The sequence below is a fragment of the Cucumis sativus genome, chromosome 1, assembly GCF_000004075.3.
Source record: "Cucumis sativus cultivar 9930 chromosome 1, Cucumber_9930_V3, whole genome shotgun sequence".
NCBI lineage: Eukaryota > Viridiplantae > Streptophyta > Magnoliopsida > Cucurbitales > Cucurbitaceae > Cucumis > Cucumis sativus.
Window position 1 is genome coordinate 4,135,366 of NC_026655.2, and position 16,654 is coordinate 4,152,019.

General features: G+C 28.6%; 1 protein-coding gene and 1 long non-coding RNA gene across 4 annotated transcripts; one reads left to right on the forward strand and one right to left on the reverse strand.

Moving 5' to 3' along the window:
* The first annotated feature begins 4,027 nt into the window (after positions 1 to 4,027).
* Positions 4,028 to 13,246, forward strand: LOC116402717. Of its 3 annotated transcripts, XR_004215269.1 has the most exons (5): positions 4,028 to 4,129; positions 9,204 to 9,281; positions 9,501 to 9,580; positions 12,077 to 12,717; positions 12,877 to 13,246. It is a non-coding gene; the product is annotated as an uncharacterized LOC116402717 (long non-coding RNA). The 3 variants fall into 3 exon arrangements; XR_004215267.1 differs by having other exon boundaries at positions 12,077 to 13,238; XR_004215270.1 differs by lacking the exon at positions 9,501 to 9,580 and having other exon boundaries at positions 12,077 to 13,238.
* Positions 11,621 to 13,142, reverse strand: LOC105434786 (transcription factor TCP18). The gene is made up of 2 exons (XM_011652154.2): positions 12,065 to 13,142; positions 11,621 to 11,908 (listed from the first exon to the last, which is right to left on the reverse strand). The coding sequence occupies exons 1-2, from the start codon at positions 13,109 to 13,111 to the stop codon at positions 11,876 to 11,878; spliced, it is 1,080 nt and encodes a 359-aa protein (XP_011650456.1). The 5' UTR covers positions 13,112 to 13,142; the 3' UTR covers positions 11,621 to 11,875.
* Positions 13,247 to 16,654: the final 3,408 nt, after the last annotated feature.

Here is a 16,654-nt window from a genome sequence, read left to right on the forward strand (position 1 = left end):
TCAAGCCTGCACCAAGCTACTATCACAAGCCTCAATTATTCATCCTTTTCATGCAAGAGAAAATTTCCTCTTCCCCTCCTTTGTCATCTTCTTCTTCTACATTTATTTAATGGAAAAATTGGTAAGGCAGTCATAATTATACTATTAAATTTTTAATTGTAATAGCTAAAACTTCAAAAATTAAAATTGAATCCTCAAACTTATATAAATATAGAAGTTGTAAGAATGATATAAGACTCTGAGTTTGAACTTTACAATTTGAAGGATTTAACTTTAATTATTATTGTATGTTTATAGGTTTAATTTCCAACACGTCATGAGTTTGATGATTCATTTTTTATAGTTGAAAGTTTGAGAGTGTAAATTATAACTACTATATTTAGAGGTGATTTTTTAATTGTCTAATATATATATATATAAAATGTATAAAGACTACAACATTCTTCTCACTAGACAAAAAATCAAAACAAGATTCAAAAAGTAAAGTGACAGTAGAAGTGAAGGAATAAACATTAGTTTCATGCGCAAGAAAGAACAAAAAAGCAAAGAAGGTGCTAGAACAACAGCAACAAGAAAAAAGAAGAAAAAGAACAGTGAAGATTTAGTCAAAACAAAGGACAAAAGAGACGTGTTAGGTTTACAGAAATCTTTTAGTAGACTGTTTGAGTTTTACAATAAATATTGATGGTTAGGCTACTACTCTCTCTATGACATCTCACACATTACAAAAACAAATAATAAATTGGTAAAATAAATAATATCAGATTAATACAAAATCAGTTTTATAGATTTTGTTGTTTGTTCCCATTGGATACTGCATTGAAGCAGCAGCAGCCAACCAAATTCTCTTATCCCTTCTCTGCCATAAACGTACGTGTCAACTCTCAACTTGAGGGCCCTGGTTCAAACCTTTGAAAAAATCAGATAAAAAGTTTGCTCTCTTTTTCAATCCCTCTTCCAAAGTAATGATTTTTTAACAACCCATTTCTTAAAACTGTATAAGTATCCAAAGAATCACTTCTTTAGGTTTCAATTGAAGTTATTATAACTACTAGTTCTCTAAGAAGAATTTGTGTATTGTTTTATATCAACGATTATATATGATTTTAGGATGTTGCTTTGCCTAGCAAGATTGTTGTTTTAAATGCTTGCAATCTCTTCTTTACTTTAGAAAGTTATAGATAAGCTTTCATGTATTTAACGAGTTTGAGTTACACATATGAAATATGTAATACAAAGTATAAAGAACTTTAATACGTATCAATAATTTGAGTTTTTTATTTCAAGTCGATCTCGGACTCTTTTTGAGTTTATTAGTTTTTTTCCGAGTATGATGAGTGTATTGTGAATGTGTCAGTTAACCTAATTCGAATGTATCTCGTAATCTTTTTTTTTTCAATAGTTAATTTTTCTATAAAAATTATTCTTTTCTCTCATGTCATAGGGCATTCTGCCATTGCTATTTCATGGTTCCACCTGTTAATGTAGACGGATTTTATGAACTGTGACTATTTAAAAAGACTCTTTTCTAGCCATTAATGTGTACAATTTTAATATTTATATAAAACTATTACTTAAACTGTTGGCTGTTATATAAAAAGGAAAATGAAAGATATAGATAATAGATCAGTTGACAGGCATTTGAAATATGAGCCAATGTTATTGCATTATTTCAGTCATGGGTTTGACTTGCATGCCCTGATACATATATAATTTGAATACATATCCCACAAAATCTAACTTTTTTCCTTCCCATGCCCTCAACTTTGACTACATTTTACACAGATCAATGATAGAGCCAACTTTATGTTCAAACATAATTCCTTCCCAGCATAAACCGTATATCTGAGAGAGGTCATATTTCTTTGGGTTGGATGGATAGGTTAAAGAATCATATATATTATACAACACAGGTAAAAATGAAATATGTGTACGTAGGATATCGCGAATTGCACCACATATAGGGCCAAAAAATCCAATATACAAATTCAGTTTGGGAGGGTTATGCATTTACGAGGGAAAACGTGACAATCTCATAGATGGAGGAGGCGCAGGAGGGCAGATAATTCAGGGGTTGGGCCCCCAAGGAGTCTAGGCTTAAGAAAGGTGATGATTTGTTTAACCTGAAGATAGATGATATTTAGTAGGGATGAATTTAACACGAAAAATGTAAAATTAGTTGCATAATAATTCTTTGAGAACATCCTTAATGAACCAATAAAACTGAAGAACCTTCAAGAGAAAGAGCAACTGTCTGCTTTATATATATATATATGTATAGATATATATTCTTGAGACAAATGAGGGACAAAAAAGAGATGTTAGGTTAGGAACAAACTACACTATATTACACAAAACTGACATCTAACAGTAACAAACCCCTATCTCCAACAAAACATCCCTAATATTTCCAGCCACATTTTCAGATTTTGCTGTTTCTTCAACAGATTTGGATCTTGCCAAACAGATTCTCCTTTACCAAAGTTACATTCAAAGAATTCCTATCTCTACCCTTTTATCATAGTGTGACTAATAATTTTTCTACCAAGTAAGTTTGGTTTCATGATTGGTCCATGTCCGGTGCGTGCGTTACATTTTTAGTGTACCAGTTATCGTTGGCCCATATGACATGTATTAATTTATACACATGAATTACTGTATTATGGTTTAACACTATTCAAAAAGGGAACTTCTAACTATGCCAGTTTTTGTTTCTGTTCTTTCATTTGAAATTAAAGCTAAGAGACTCTATTTGTTTGTAGGTTTCCTCTTTTGTCCATTGCTTTCTTAGCCTTTGGATACAGAAGATACTTCTGTTTCCTGTATTTTTCAACTTAGTTTTATAGTATAGCTTCAGCTAAGTCTTAAATTTAGTCCAACTTCCAAAGGATTTCTTGATCACATATGTACTAATTGCAAAATGGTTTTATGTTTTAGTAATAAATAGTCTCTTTAAATGGATAACATTTTCAAATAAATAAAAATAAAAATTACTTTTTTTTACTTGTTTAATAATCATTTCAATCTTTAAACTAATTTCTTACCATAATTTTTTAATTTTTTATTTTCTTTAAGTACAATGGATAAATTCTTAATCAAATTCTAAATAAAAACAAGAGTTAATTTTTGCTTATTTTAAACCACGTTGATTTGAGCAACTCATTCAATTGAGCAAACTAAAATTTAGCACATACAAATAATTTTGATATCAAAACACAAACTAATTATTAAATAACTTTGCCAACATTCAGAAATTTCAATATAAATATAATGCAATTTTCCTTTAAATCCAATTAATTTCATGTTATACATTCGATAGTTCATAAAACATTATTCCAATCAAACACTTACTATAAAAGTTAAATTGCAATACAAGATTGCCACAAACAATTATCAAAGTTTGAAGTGTAATAATTTGAGAAATGAAATTAAAAACTTTATATTAAAATTGATAAAAAATTTAAATTTCCATAAATCCAAATTTAATAATACTCTGACATGTTCTCCCAAGATTGCAGCCTTCAATTTCGGTATAATTTTGTCTGCACAAGTAATTAATAAACTCCTCCTTAATTTCTTCTTCTTTTTCTTCCACTTTTCTTTTTATTCTTTTCTTCAAACTATTTCTACAGTTCTTGTGAGGTTCATAATAATTCAAATATTTCAATCAATCAGACATCCAAAGGTTCTAGATTTTCTTTTCTTGCTGACTATTTGAAGAAATAATAACATGCTTTTCAATTTAACTAAATTTGATAATAATTTCTATACCATTGTATAGTCATATAATTAAATCTAAAAAATAATTATATTTATATATCAATGCACATTTTTTCTTTTAGAAAAATATTCAAATTTGGCACATGGACAATTCAAATTGATTTAGACTAGTATGAATAAGTGACACGTTACACAAGTTGAAATACTTTAATTAATTTTCTTTTATTAGAGAGACCATAAATCTTTTCCATCAAAGCAAAGTTTTTATATGTACAAGTACTACGTTGTTGTTTTGCAATTTCCAAAATATAATTGTGGTGCATTTTTTTGTTTTTTGTTTTTGGTGGCCATGGAAGTTCCTTCAAGTTCTTATAATGTTCAAACCATTGCTTCTATCTTATATTTTCAGGTACCCTTTTAACTTCTCTTCTTCTGATCTTCTGAACTTCTTTTTCCCTTTAATCATTTGTTTCTTATACAGTTTTAGTCTAACGTTAAATTACAAATTGGATCAGTGTTCGTCAAAAGAAAACTTTGTTTTTAGTTTTTTTCTTTTCTTTTTTCTTTCCACTCTTTTTATATATGTGTTGAATTTTGGTGTAATTTCCTTTCCTTCTGTTTTATTTACTGTTACATGCAAATGGGTTGCTTCATATTGGAATTCCATATACACTTCTCAAATATATATTTTTTTATACAAAAGTAAACTCATACACAATAATTGTTTTCTAGATTATACAAACAAAAATTCAACCAACAAACTAATGAAGTATTGATCATTTTTGTCGTATCAATTTAAGGAACAAAAATGAAAACAAAATAAGAATAAAATTAATGGGTATGAATTTGTTTGATTTTGTGTTTTTGGGGATAGCTTATGGAATGTTCTTATAGAAGAAAGCCCATTATCCTAATATTTTAAAAGTTCTGAATAATATAAGAAAGAGAATAATTTTCCTGACCTAAATTATGTGAAAAGGATGGCCCATAACTGTTCTGGGAAATGGGAACTTTCTCAGATCTCTCTGTGTTTTTTGTATTAAAAATATATAAAGATGGTGTGAGTAATTTCAGACCTGAAAGACACTCTTTTTACTTCCTTATTATTATTATTCTATTAAAGAAATGTACATAGGATACTTGATAATTACTTAATTAGTTTTTAATTGTGTTTATTTAGTTAGCAAACTTTCCTTTATGTAATATACTTTTCAAAATATACATACTAAAATAAATTCATAAGGACACTTTTTTTTGTGGAGGAAATCATAATAGGGTCTTAACCACAACAATAATAAAACTTTGTTAGTTGAATTTAAGATTTAGAAAATCAAACATTCTATGAAATATGAACAGTTCTTTTTTTTTTTTTTTTTTTGGATAAAATAATACGAACAGTTCATGTTGCCTAAAACTGAAAAAGACAAAAAAATATGAATCAAACTGTACAAAAGTACAGTTTCTTTTTTAATCGAGAAATTGAAAATAATGATCTGTTCATCTATAAGTTTTATAATTTTGTGCCCATAACGTATTGAGAAAAAAGTGATAAACATATATTTTCTAGGAAAAAAGAAAAAGAAAGCAGAGATAAACATAGATTCAGTAAGTTGGATTTTTTTTCCCTACAAAATTCTTCTATAAATTGGGTAAAAATTTTGATTGTGTCATCATCAATAAGAAAAAAAGTGAAATAGAAAGAAAAATCAATACTATGCCTCAATTTCTTATTTCTTATTATTATATTTTATTTGTGAAGGATTAGAAATTCCTTATTAAACATAATTATAAATATATAACAAAATTTTAGAATACATCTATATCAACTCTATTGTATATCTATCAATCTTATTGATATCAACTCTATTGGTATCTATTAATGCTATTGATATATATATATTATATTAACATGTAGAATTATTTTTAAAATCAATGTTCAAATCTTTCTCCTAGGTGAGTTAGCAATAAAAAGTTGATAGAGAAAAAAAGAAACGAAAAATGAAAAAAGAAATCTAATGGTTATTGTGATGGCCAAGTCATTGAGAAATCTATCAATTGAATCTGGTAGCTCACAGCCACAATTTTAAACGATTATCGTTAACGTGCTTCCACTTTTTAACCCTATTTAACTGTGTTCTCCGTTGCCGTTAGGGTTTCCATTTCCCTTCTGGGTGCGGCGGCACTGTCCGAAAAAACTCTCCTCTTTCCAGTTTCTTCATCTCCTTCATTTCTTCTTTCATCTCTCTCCTCTCTTTAGTCCTTCTTTGTTGATTTATTTTTTTACGATTTGATTAATCTCAGTCAGATTTTATAAGATCCATCAAAGAAATGGGATCTTTAATCTGTAATTTTCCTTCAAGTGAAGATCATATCATAAAGTTATTTCCTTCTTTCTCGGCCTTTTTTTATACTAAATTTCTATCTTCTTAAAGATATCTTAAGCTTATTTCAAGTTTAGGATTTTTAATTTATATATTTTGTTTTTTGTTTTTGTTTTTCTTCATATGAACATAGATCTAGCTCTCTAGGGCTTCCTTTATATTCTTTTGCCTTTATCTCTTTTCTAAATTTCTAAGATTTCAAGAACAAAATTTCAGCTGATTTCCAATTTAATGGTTTTTTTTTTTTTTTTTTTTTCTGTTTATAATTTAAATGTTAGGAGAGTCTCAAGATGGTATCTTTCTATCTTTTGTTTCATGGGTTTTTAGTCTGCTGCTAGCTGTTTTTCTGGATTTATGTATAACATTAATTGATAGGAACCATAATTGGCATCTTCCTTTTTAGGGGTGGAATGTTGGATTTCCCATATTTTGTATAGAAAAGAAACATTACTGTATATATTTTTCATCTTTTTTAGGATTTTTTTCCACCTGTTTCACTTCTTCGAGATCGAACGTTTTGGTCCCTTATTTCTACATTTTATTGGTGTTTAAAATAAAATAAATAAAACTCAAATTGTTCAGCTACTTGTGAAGGGGATGGGTTTACTGCTAAAATGTTTCCTTTTCCTAAGAAATAAATTGGAATTATCGATTCTCTCCCTCTTCAATTTACCCCAGTTTTTGGAGGGTAGAGTGCAGAAATCTTTCAAGAAAAATTAAGTGTAAAAAACTCACTGGTTTTGGTTATGAATGGTGAACGAAGCAAATTAATTATGACTGATTTTGAGGAATTTCATTTCATTTTTTTGGAGGCAAGGAATTTAAAAGTTAGTATTCAACAGATGGGGCAATTACTTCCCATAAATCAAAGGGAATAATGGAACCAAAAAGAGATGAATGTTACAGCATTATTGTGATCTGATGGACTAGCTGTTCTATCTAGCTAGGTTACACAAATCTATGCTTTTAACATTTATTATTAGACTAAAATAAGTAGTAAACTGAACTTTAATAAACATCCAAACCTAAAAATCCAATCACAATTTTGAAACTTTATTATTATTATTATTACTTTCAAATCATTCAGTCAAAATAATCTTCGATTGCGAGTTAGAATAACAATATTCTTTTGGAACGATGATGATAGTGAATTTCGAAGCACTAGAGTGTAAGTGCTCTATAATTAATATATTTTGGTTGGATAGAGTATTTTTTATAACTCTAATAATCTGTCATTTATTGTGTGATAATGTCATTCATCTTTTTGCTTAAAGAACCCTAGGAAGGATGAGGTACCTTTTTTATTTTCAATAATATATAAATTTATTTTTATCTTTTTCCAAGAGGGCACTCATTATGACAAGACAGATTTATACTTTTTATTGCTTTTCAAATGTCATGTTCTTGAATCCATTATATCCACAGCTAACCAAAGTTTAGAATCATTAGTAAGTTTAACACAGTTTAAATTCATTATAATTAGCATACATACATCAACTCCTAATTAACTGTACTTTTCTGAACAATAACGTTTCGTATTGGATATCGTGGTTGGGGTGTGCTTGATACATATGTGAAAATCACTGGTAAGTTCTTAACAATTTTAATTATTCATAACAATAAACACCAACTCCTAACTTTGTTTTTTATCTTTCTGAAAAGCTTTTCGTATTGGATATTGGTGGTGGGGTGTATAATTTGGTCTATATATATTTGAAAATTTTCTGATTTTCAACTATAATCTTCTAGATTTTACTCATGATTAAGATTAACATGTTTGATGCCAAAAACAACAAAGCTCTATTAGTGTTTGTTGTTCGATTCCCATATATTGCAAAGAAAAAAAAGAGTAACTAATTCGAGGGATGTTTAGCACTTTGTCAAATTGAAAAGTTTCTCTTTACCACTTTTTCCCATATAAATTTGACAAACTTATGGCTGAGAATGGATACTTCTCTGCTTTTATAGATAATATATAATATGTGGGTGGTAAGAACGATTTTTACCATGTTTATTTTGGTTGAAATTAAATTCTTGTAGTAGCAATTTTTTTTTTTTTAAAAAAAATTAAAACTTCTTTCATTTCAATTTGACAGGTTAGATTTGAGAGTCTAAAAGTTGATAAGAAAAACTAGTATTAGAAACATGTTTTTTTTAACTAGGTACTAGAAAAAGAGGAATCCATGAGATGTACTATTAACTAGATTGATCCATTCTTACTACTTTTGTCATGCCAATAAATAAAAATTTCAACTTTATTAAACGGGATTGTGGCTAATTTAGCAATTAAATTCAAAATAATTAAGTATATATCAACGTTTTAAAAAATTTACAAATATAGCAAAATTTGTCAATTCATGATAGAAGTCTATCACCGAAAGATTATGCTGTAAATATTGGTTTATTACTGATAGATCATACGAGTCTATCAAAGATACAAATCTATCAATTATAGTTTTGTTATATTTGCATTTTTTTAAAAAACATTGCTATATCCTTAATTATTATTCTTCAAATTGCCATCAACTACAACCATCCTTTATATATTTTGGTTTCATTACTTTTTACTTGAATTAGAATAATATATAGGTTAGGAATTAAAATGGATAGTTAGGATTATAAACATGGAGTAGATTTATAAATAATAATAATAATATTAATAAATATTATTGTAAGAGTTGATGTTTTCAAAATTTTGAAGATTTTTTTTGCTCTTTGAAACAACAAATAAATTGCAATTTGATATGTTAGATTTGAGAGTCAACTTTTTTTTCTCCATTTTGAAATAAGCATGACATTGCTTAGCTCCATTATATCTTAAGTGTCTCCTTAATTATTCATTAAAAAAATTGATTTAAATTGCAATTCTTAAAAAAAAAAAAACAATTTCGTAGTTCTTTTTGATATAAGGGATAGTAATTCAAATATTATTTTTCCGTTATTGAGTTCAACTGATGTAGTGAACAAAATCTCTTCTGGATAACATAATTGGTGTCTTATTCACTTAATTATGCTCAAATTACCATTAAATAGACTATATATCATATGATCATAGGGTGTTAATCATATTATTTTTCACAATATCTGTGTTAGCACATGCAGGATCTCAGCAGCTCAACTTTGTTCTGAATGATGCAACGAGAAACAAGGAAGATAGCTAACCAGAGCTTTGAATTTTAGGTAACTGTTTCTTACCCTCTTCCTATGAAATAGGTTGAAAACTCTTGAATATTGATGAATGTTTCATTTTTTTATCAAGATAACTAACAAGGAGAGGGATTAGTAGGATGTTTTTTTGTTTTTTGTTTTCCTATTTTAGGAATGTTTTATGGGATGGCATCGATGATCATATACAAGTTAGCATATTAATGTCACCTTTAATTGACCATTTCCGTTTAGGAGGGAGCTTAGAAGAGTTATTGAACCACTAAAACAACTACTCATTTTTGTCGTCTCTAATTGGACCTCAAAGTCCAAAGGTATGGTTGACATTATACTTATGCCACTAAGATTAGTATACATGTGCGGGACAATGACAACACTTTAGATATCTCTAATCTTATTTATTTATATATATATATATATATAGCATCGACCATTTGCTTAATCTACATGTATTAGGTTTAATAGCAATGTGGAACGTAACTTTGGTTGCATTCCAATAATGCATATACTATATCAGTGGTATTTGACATAGGAATGGGTAATACTGTATAGTCTAACATGCATATCATACTCTAACATGATTTTTTAAAAATTGCTATTAAACCTAAAAGCTTAATCCATGGTAAGTTAGGGTTTAATTTATTTAATTAAGAAAAAAAGTGTTGAACGATATACTGTGTGTAAAGATAATTTTATTGGGGAAGCTGACAGCTTTTTTTACAAAGATTCTTGGTACTAATAGGAAGACAGAATTATAGTTAAAACAGTGAGCATATAGAGAAGTTTGAGTTGCCAAGTTGTTGGGTCAATTGTGGAAAATTGATGAGGAATTTTAATTTGGTTTGTTGAGATAAAGCTAAGGGAAGACAGTAAAGCTAGGTGTATTTCAGACATTGGGATAACATTTGATTTGAAAAAGACACTCAAAGGTAAGTGATGAACCCAAAGATTGTTGAGAAAAACTGGGATCGCATTTCCTTTGACATGACAACAACATATTAAGCTTTGTACTTCTTAAAGTCAATTCCACTACAATTACAAATCACTCACCCAAATACCTATACACACCAAAATTTTAACCCACAATTATCAAAACAATATTAGTGCAGTAAACTTAATTAGATGCATTAATAGTGTTATTAAATTTTAAACAGATATAATAATATGGTCATATTTGGACTATCCACGTGCAATTGCAATAAATTTACTTAATTAACAAAATGGGCTTAAATAAAAAGTCCAAAACAAAAGCTGAAACACAATCTCTATATATAACTTCAGTTTTGAGGGTATTCCCCTCGACTCCCACCACACAACACATTCAGTACCACATTTTAACATATATTCCATTAATTGTGTACAATAGTTTTTTGGAATTTTGTAGTTGGTTTTTGTTTGTATGTAATTCTTACATATATAATTAATATGTTTATCTCACACAGAATATGAACTCATACTTTCTAAAGTCATTATATACTTTTATTTTTAGAGAAAGGGATACTTTATGAGAAACACATACGGAAAAAAAAACACCAAAATATTATTACAAAAGAACAATTTGAACAACCTAATTACGTTTTTTTTTTTTTTTAAATATTGTATTCACATAGTTAGAGGAATATATCAACAAGTGCATGCACTGAGACAATTCAATTAGGATTGACACCCACGCCCCATCACGGTCCAAGACCAAAAGATTCAATCAACACAAAACTATATATATAACTATGTTTCTATAACTCATGAATCTCGATCTAATGAACAATACACATGAATTATTCCTAAAATTATGAAAACTATGAACTGATGTTTCCCTAAATTTGATTGCCTATGACATGACTTAGTGGTTATATATGTTTTAAAAGGTAATGGAAGAACTTTTATTGTTAAACATTACCCATCATTCATTCTTCGAAAATTTGTGTCATTAATTAGAGTACTCTAAGAAGATTGGCATCATCCACATTGTGAGAAAGTGGATAATGCGAAAATTTATCTCTTGTGTCTATTCCATCGATCACTTCCTAAAAGGTATCCTCTAAATCTCTCATTACTGGCTTCAATGTAATCCACATACTATAACATCATCATGCATATACTTTCGAGGGAAATAATAAAAACATGATCCTTTTGGGATAAAAGGAATTATGGATAAGAAAAAAAAGAGGAAGAAACACAATAGTAATTCCAATAATATAATGAGTTTTAAATTTAAATCTCTAAATGTTTTCAAGCCTTTTCTATTCCTTAATTAGACATCAACTTCTTAACATAGGTTCTTCAAGAAATATCTACAAAAGTCAAGAAGATCATGTGCATGAAGAGAGAATTATAGAAAAAATTTGCACAATTTGTGTTGTTAATTGAAAGCACATGCAAATATATTGAGAAATGTTTCTATGTTTTACATTAATTTCAAACAGAAAGTGAAGAACAACAACAAGACACTCGACATGAAATTATGAGAATAATAACAATGGTAATATAACAATATTTGTCTTTCCAACTTGATATACTTCCTAGCTAGGTTAATTCCCTTGAGAAAATTAAGAATCAAAATCCCATGTTGTTGAGACTTGTAGCATGCTTGCAACCAACCCATATACCTTTTATCCAAAGATATCAGAGTCTTCAAATTCATGCTACAAAAAGAAAAAAAAGTTGAATGGGTTTGATCAGAATCATAAAATTTATATCCATGCACTTCATTTTTGTCCTAGATACATATTTTTTTCAGACTTGACTGTTTGATTAAGATTAAAGAGGAAAAATAATAGTAAATTAACTTCAAAACTCACCTGTTGATGCAGAAAATTGAAAGTTGAATCATCAGATGGGCTCCACTTTGGCAAAATAACATCAAAAGAAGAAAAAATTTGGTGGAATTGAGAATCAAACTGGGAAGTGATTGGATTATTATTATTATTGTAGCTTTGATGAGTAGTAGTACCAGCTGATTCCTCTCCACCAGTAGTTTCAAAAGGACTGCTCCAAGAAGAAGATGAATTAATGTTGGTAAAATTTGGTTGATGATCATCTGAACAACAAGCTGAATCCCTAATAAACATCTGACTTTTCAGCTTCTCCAAAGTTCTTGCTCTTGCTCTTTCTCTTGCCTTTTCTCTCAATTCTTTGGCCATGGTTTTTCTAATTGGCAGTTGTTTGGCTCTCATAATCTTCTTCTTCTTGATCTTCTTCTTACTAATTTTGATATTATTATCTTTGGTATTCAAATTTTGATCACCAATAATTACTCCAACTTCATTATCAAGCTCTGAAGAATTGGAATAATTAGAAGAAGAATTACTGATCGTGAAACAATTATGGTTTTTTTTCTCTGTAGCAAGTTTCAAAATTTCAGGCTTGGCTTGAATCAACAACCATTCAACTGTTTTGCTACCTTTATCAACACCCAACATGTCTTGTAATCCAAAGAATTGCTTAGCCACCGGTAAAGAAAGCCTCATTCTTCTATCTCTTACCCCTTTTGCTGTTGTGATTTTGCTATGTCTATCTTTTTTTGACAATCTTTTTCTTTGTGGGACTTTCTTCATCATCTTCTTCATCTTTTGATCTGAATTCATCACCACCATGCTCATGTTGTCAATAGGAGGGCTATTACAAGTGGAAATAATAGGAGGAGGATTATTATTATAATTTTGAGAAGAATTAGAGGGAGAATTAGTAGTGAAATTGAGATCACGATCATCATCAACTTCAAAAGGAGAAGGAAAGGGGAAGAAAGAGATGGGAAGATGGAATGAATGGTCAAGATCATGAGACAAATTACCAAATGGGTCATGGACATTTTTGGTATTACCACTACTATTTGTGGAGAAGAACATGTTCCTTTTTTTTTTTTTTTTGGGAGAAAAATTGTGGACAAAAAGACCTAGATTTGATGATGGAAATGGCTTGAATTTGATGACAAGTGCAAAACTTTGAAGATGAATAAAAGAAATCTTCACATCCTTTTCAAATTCCTCTCTTTTTTTGCAGTAATTTTTTGAGGTGTTGAGAGTGAAATAAAACCAACTACAACAATAATGATAATATATAATAAATTCACTTTTTTTTTAATGGGGAATTGAAGGACAAGCTATAAGTAGAGTTTGAGAAAGACAGCACAGTGGAGATTACTGTATATAGACTGGAAGGAGCTGAATTAGAAAGAGACAGACAGAGAAAATTAGAAGTTTGAACCAAAAAAGAAAAAAGAATGGATGAGTTTTGTAAAGAAAGACAGAAAATGTAGAGGAGGAGGCTGAATTTATTTAATGTGTAAAGAAAGACAAAGGAAAAGGATCCATCTCTTTCTAAAGCTCTTTCCTTTTGAGCTAAAAGTTTGCATCTTTAGAGTGATATATATTATGGGAAGTTATATGTGAGTTGAGTAGTGAGTGGGGTTGTTGAAAAAAAAAATACAAATACATGCTATTTAATTATATAATAATAAACAAAAGAAAAATTAGGCTTTTTTTTTTTTTTTTTATCCCACCAAACATATTTCTTCTCAAATCCTCTCAATTACGAGGACACCTTATTTATGCTCGGTTGTGAAGAGAATGTTAAAAATATGTCAACATATTTAAGATGTTTCGGTGTACATGCATGCATTGATCCCTTCTTTTTCTCTAATTTCTTGTTTAAAATCCTTCCGTGACTTCTTTTAGGTTTGATTAGGGTTTAGGTTGAGTAATTATTAACATTCATTACTACTTGTGGTAGTTTAAATTGACAAAACCTACAATCAATTTAATCAACGTGACTTGTTTAATTTTGTTAGAATGATACGTTGTTTAAGATTGATTTTAATCACCAATTTGAGTTACGCATTTAGATCAAATTTATGTCTTTAAATTTGTTCGTATATCCAATCTTGTTGGGTATAAATGAATGGTCAACCAAAACAACAAAACAGTTAGTTGGATATTGTTCTTTAATTTGATTCCAATTAATTCATTTTTTTATTAACTTCTGAATGGTTACCATCTTCAATATTAAGAGAAGCCTACATCTAGTTCTGTTTATATAACCACTAAGGGTAATTTTTTAACTTAAAAGTAAGCACACTCTACAAGATCTAGGCAAGATTCTAGGTAGCTAATAAAGATCTCCTCTCTTTGAAAATAACCTTTGAATTTATAAATTATATATAGCCTAAAGCTAAAAAGCCTAGATTTGTATAGCCATCCATCTACTTAAAGATCACTTAAATAAACCACATGCAAAGCCTAATAAATTGAACTTAAACACACACCCATTTGATAAATTAAATGAAGTTTTATACCTTATAAACGGATCATAGTACGTCTAGCAACCACAAATTAAAGTGATATACAAATACATATATTATGTAAGTAAACTGAAGAATCCATAGTAGAGTACTGAAGGGAACTTTGGGGTTAACTAATCCATGATTTCATGAGTATAGATTCACTTATATATTTAGTTATGATGATGGGGTGCGGTGGGATAAAGTTGGGAACCGAGAGATCCACGTGGCCATGTCTAAGATTTTTAAGTGAAAGGACAATTATTTGACTCAAAGGGGCACGCTAGTGGTAGAGAGAAAGGGAAGATGAAAATGGGGGAATATATATGTACATTATTTTTGACTGTTTTTGTGTGTGTGTGTGTGTGTTTGTGTATGTGAGGTTAGCCAATGTCACTTTCTACAAAAAGGAGAAACACCTTCTTCTTTTTTTTTTCTCTCTCTCTCTCATCTTCACCCTTATGTGTCCATCAATCAAATTCACCATAGGAGGAGAAGAGAATCTTGTTGTTATTGGCCTTTCCCTCCATGCGTGCTTATCTCTTTCTTTTCTCCTTTCTTTCTCTTTCATTGACAAGAAATTAAAAGAAAGCAAATATTCTTTTTTTCGGTTTCTAGGTTTAATTTAGAGTTTAGTTTCTATTTCATCTCTTAGTTTGGATATATATTTGTGGGTATGCGTGTTACTTTTTAGTCTTTAGTTTTGAGTTTTATTTTAATTCATTCCTTATCGATTTTATAATATATGTTTCAAGTTTATGTCCTTAAGAGATTGATTTTAGTTTTGTTTCGATTTGATCTATAGGTTTTAATTTCAAATTATATATTTTTTGCATTGATTTTTTTTTTTTTTTTTGCTAGATACTCTATTTTTTTAAAAAAATATAATACTAGAGATCGATGGATCAATAGACCTATACCTAAATATCTTGACTAGGTTGATATATGGATGTATGACATCCTCCCATATCATATCATATGCTCAAAGTGATGCATTGATTACTTTGTGTTTTTGGTGTTAATGTCTATAATTAATTTAAACAAATTTAAAAATTATAATAAATTTAAGTTTCTATGTTTTTCATCCTTATTAGTTTGTCATTTTTTATCGTAAATATTTCGTCATTTTTTTCTATTTTTGACCATTTTCTTTAATTAAAATTAAAATTGAAATTTTGCTTTTTAATAATTTTAAATTTTAAAATCAATTAATAAAAGGTCAAATTCCAAAAAACAAAACAGAATGTCAAACACTTAAAATAAGTATTTAGTAATAAAATCAAGGTTAATTGAAAGTTTAAATTTTGAAACTTAAAATTTTGGTTTTAAAAAACAAAACTCAAATATAAAATTGTAGCTAATTAAACCTAGCAACAATTTTTTATAACAAAATACGCAAAATAGAGGAATGAGATAATTGTAAATATAACAATTAGATTCAAAATAATTAAGTATATAACAACATTTTTAAAAAATTACAAATATAACAAAATCTGTCAAAATCTGTCAAAATCTATCGATGATAAGAGACTATCAATGATAGACCATACAAATATTGGTTATAACCGACGATAATTCATAAGAGTGTGATAGACTTTTCTATGTTTGCAATTTTTTAAAAATATGGTTAGGTACTTAATAATTATTCTAAAAATTTCTAATTATTATAATTATATGATTGAGACTTAAAATTTTTCTCCACTCTCACCATATTCGATGCATCCTGAAAGAGATTCATTATATAATCAAATCCAAAACCTAAAAGTGTAGCATTTTGAAATTTAAAGGCCAAACGAAAGCTAAACAAAAACGATCGTAACCAAACAGATATTTTGTTATATATAAAAATATATATAAACATAAAAACAGTTCCTTTGTACTTTGAGCACTGTTCATGCAAAGACCTTCTGAAACCCTAGCCAATCACCAACTACCATAACCACACAAAACCATCTCATCTTTCTTCATAAAAAGAAAAAAAAATATGTAGAATGGCAATATTCCTATCATCAATCAAAACCCTCTCTCTCTCTCTCTTCTTTTCCATGGCTTCCTCTAAAACTAAAAAAAAAAAAAACAATAATCTATTTTTCCATTTTTACATGCCGTCCTC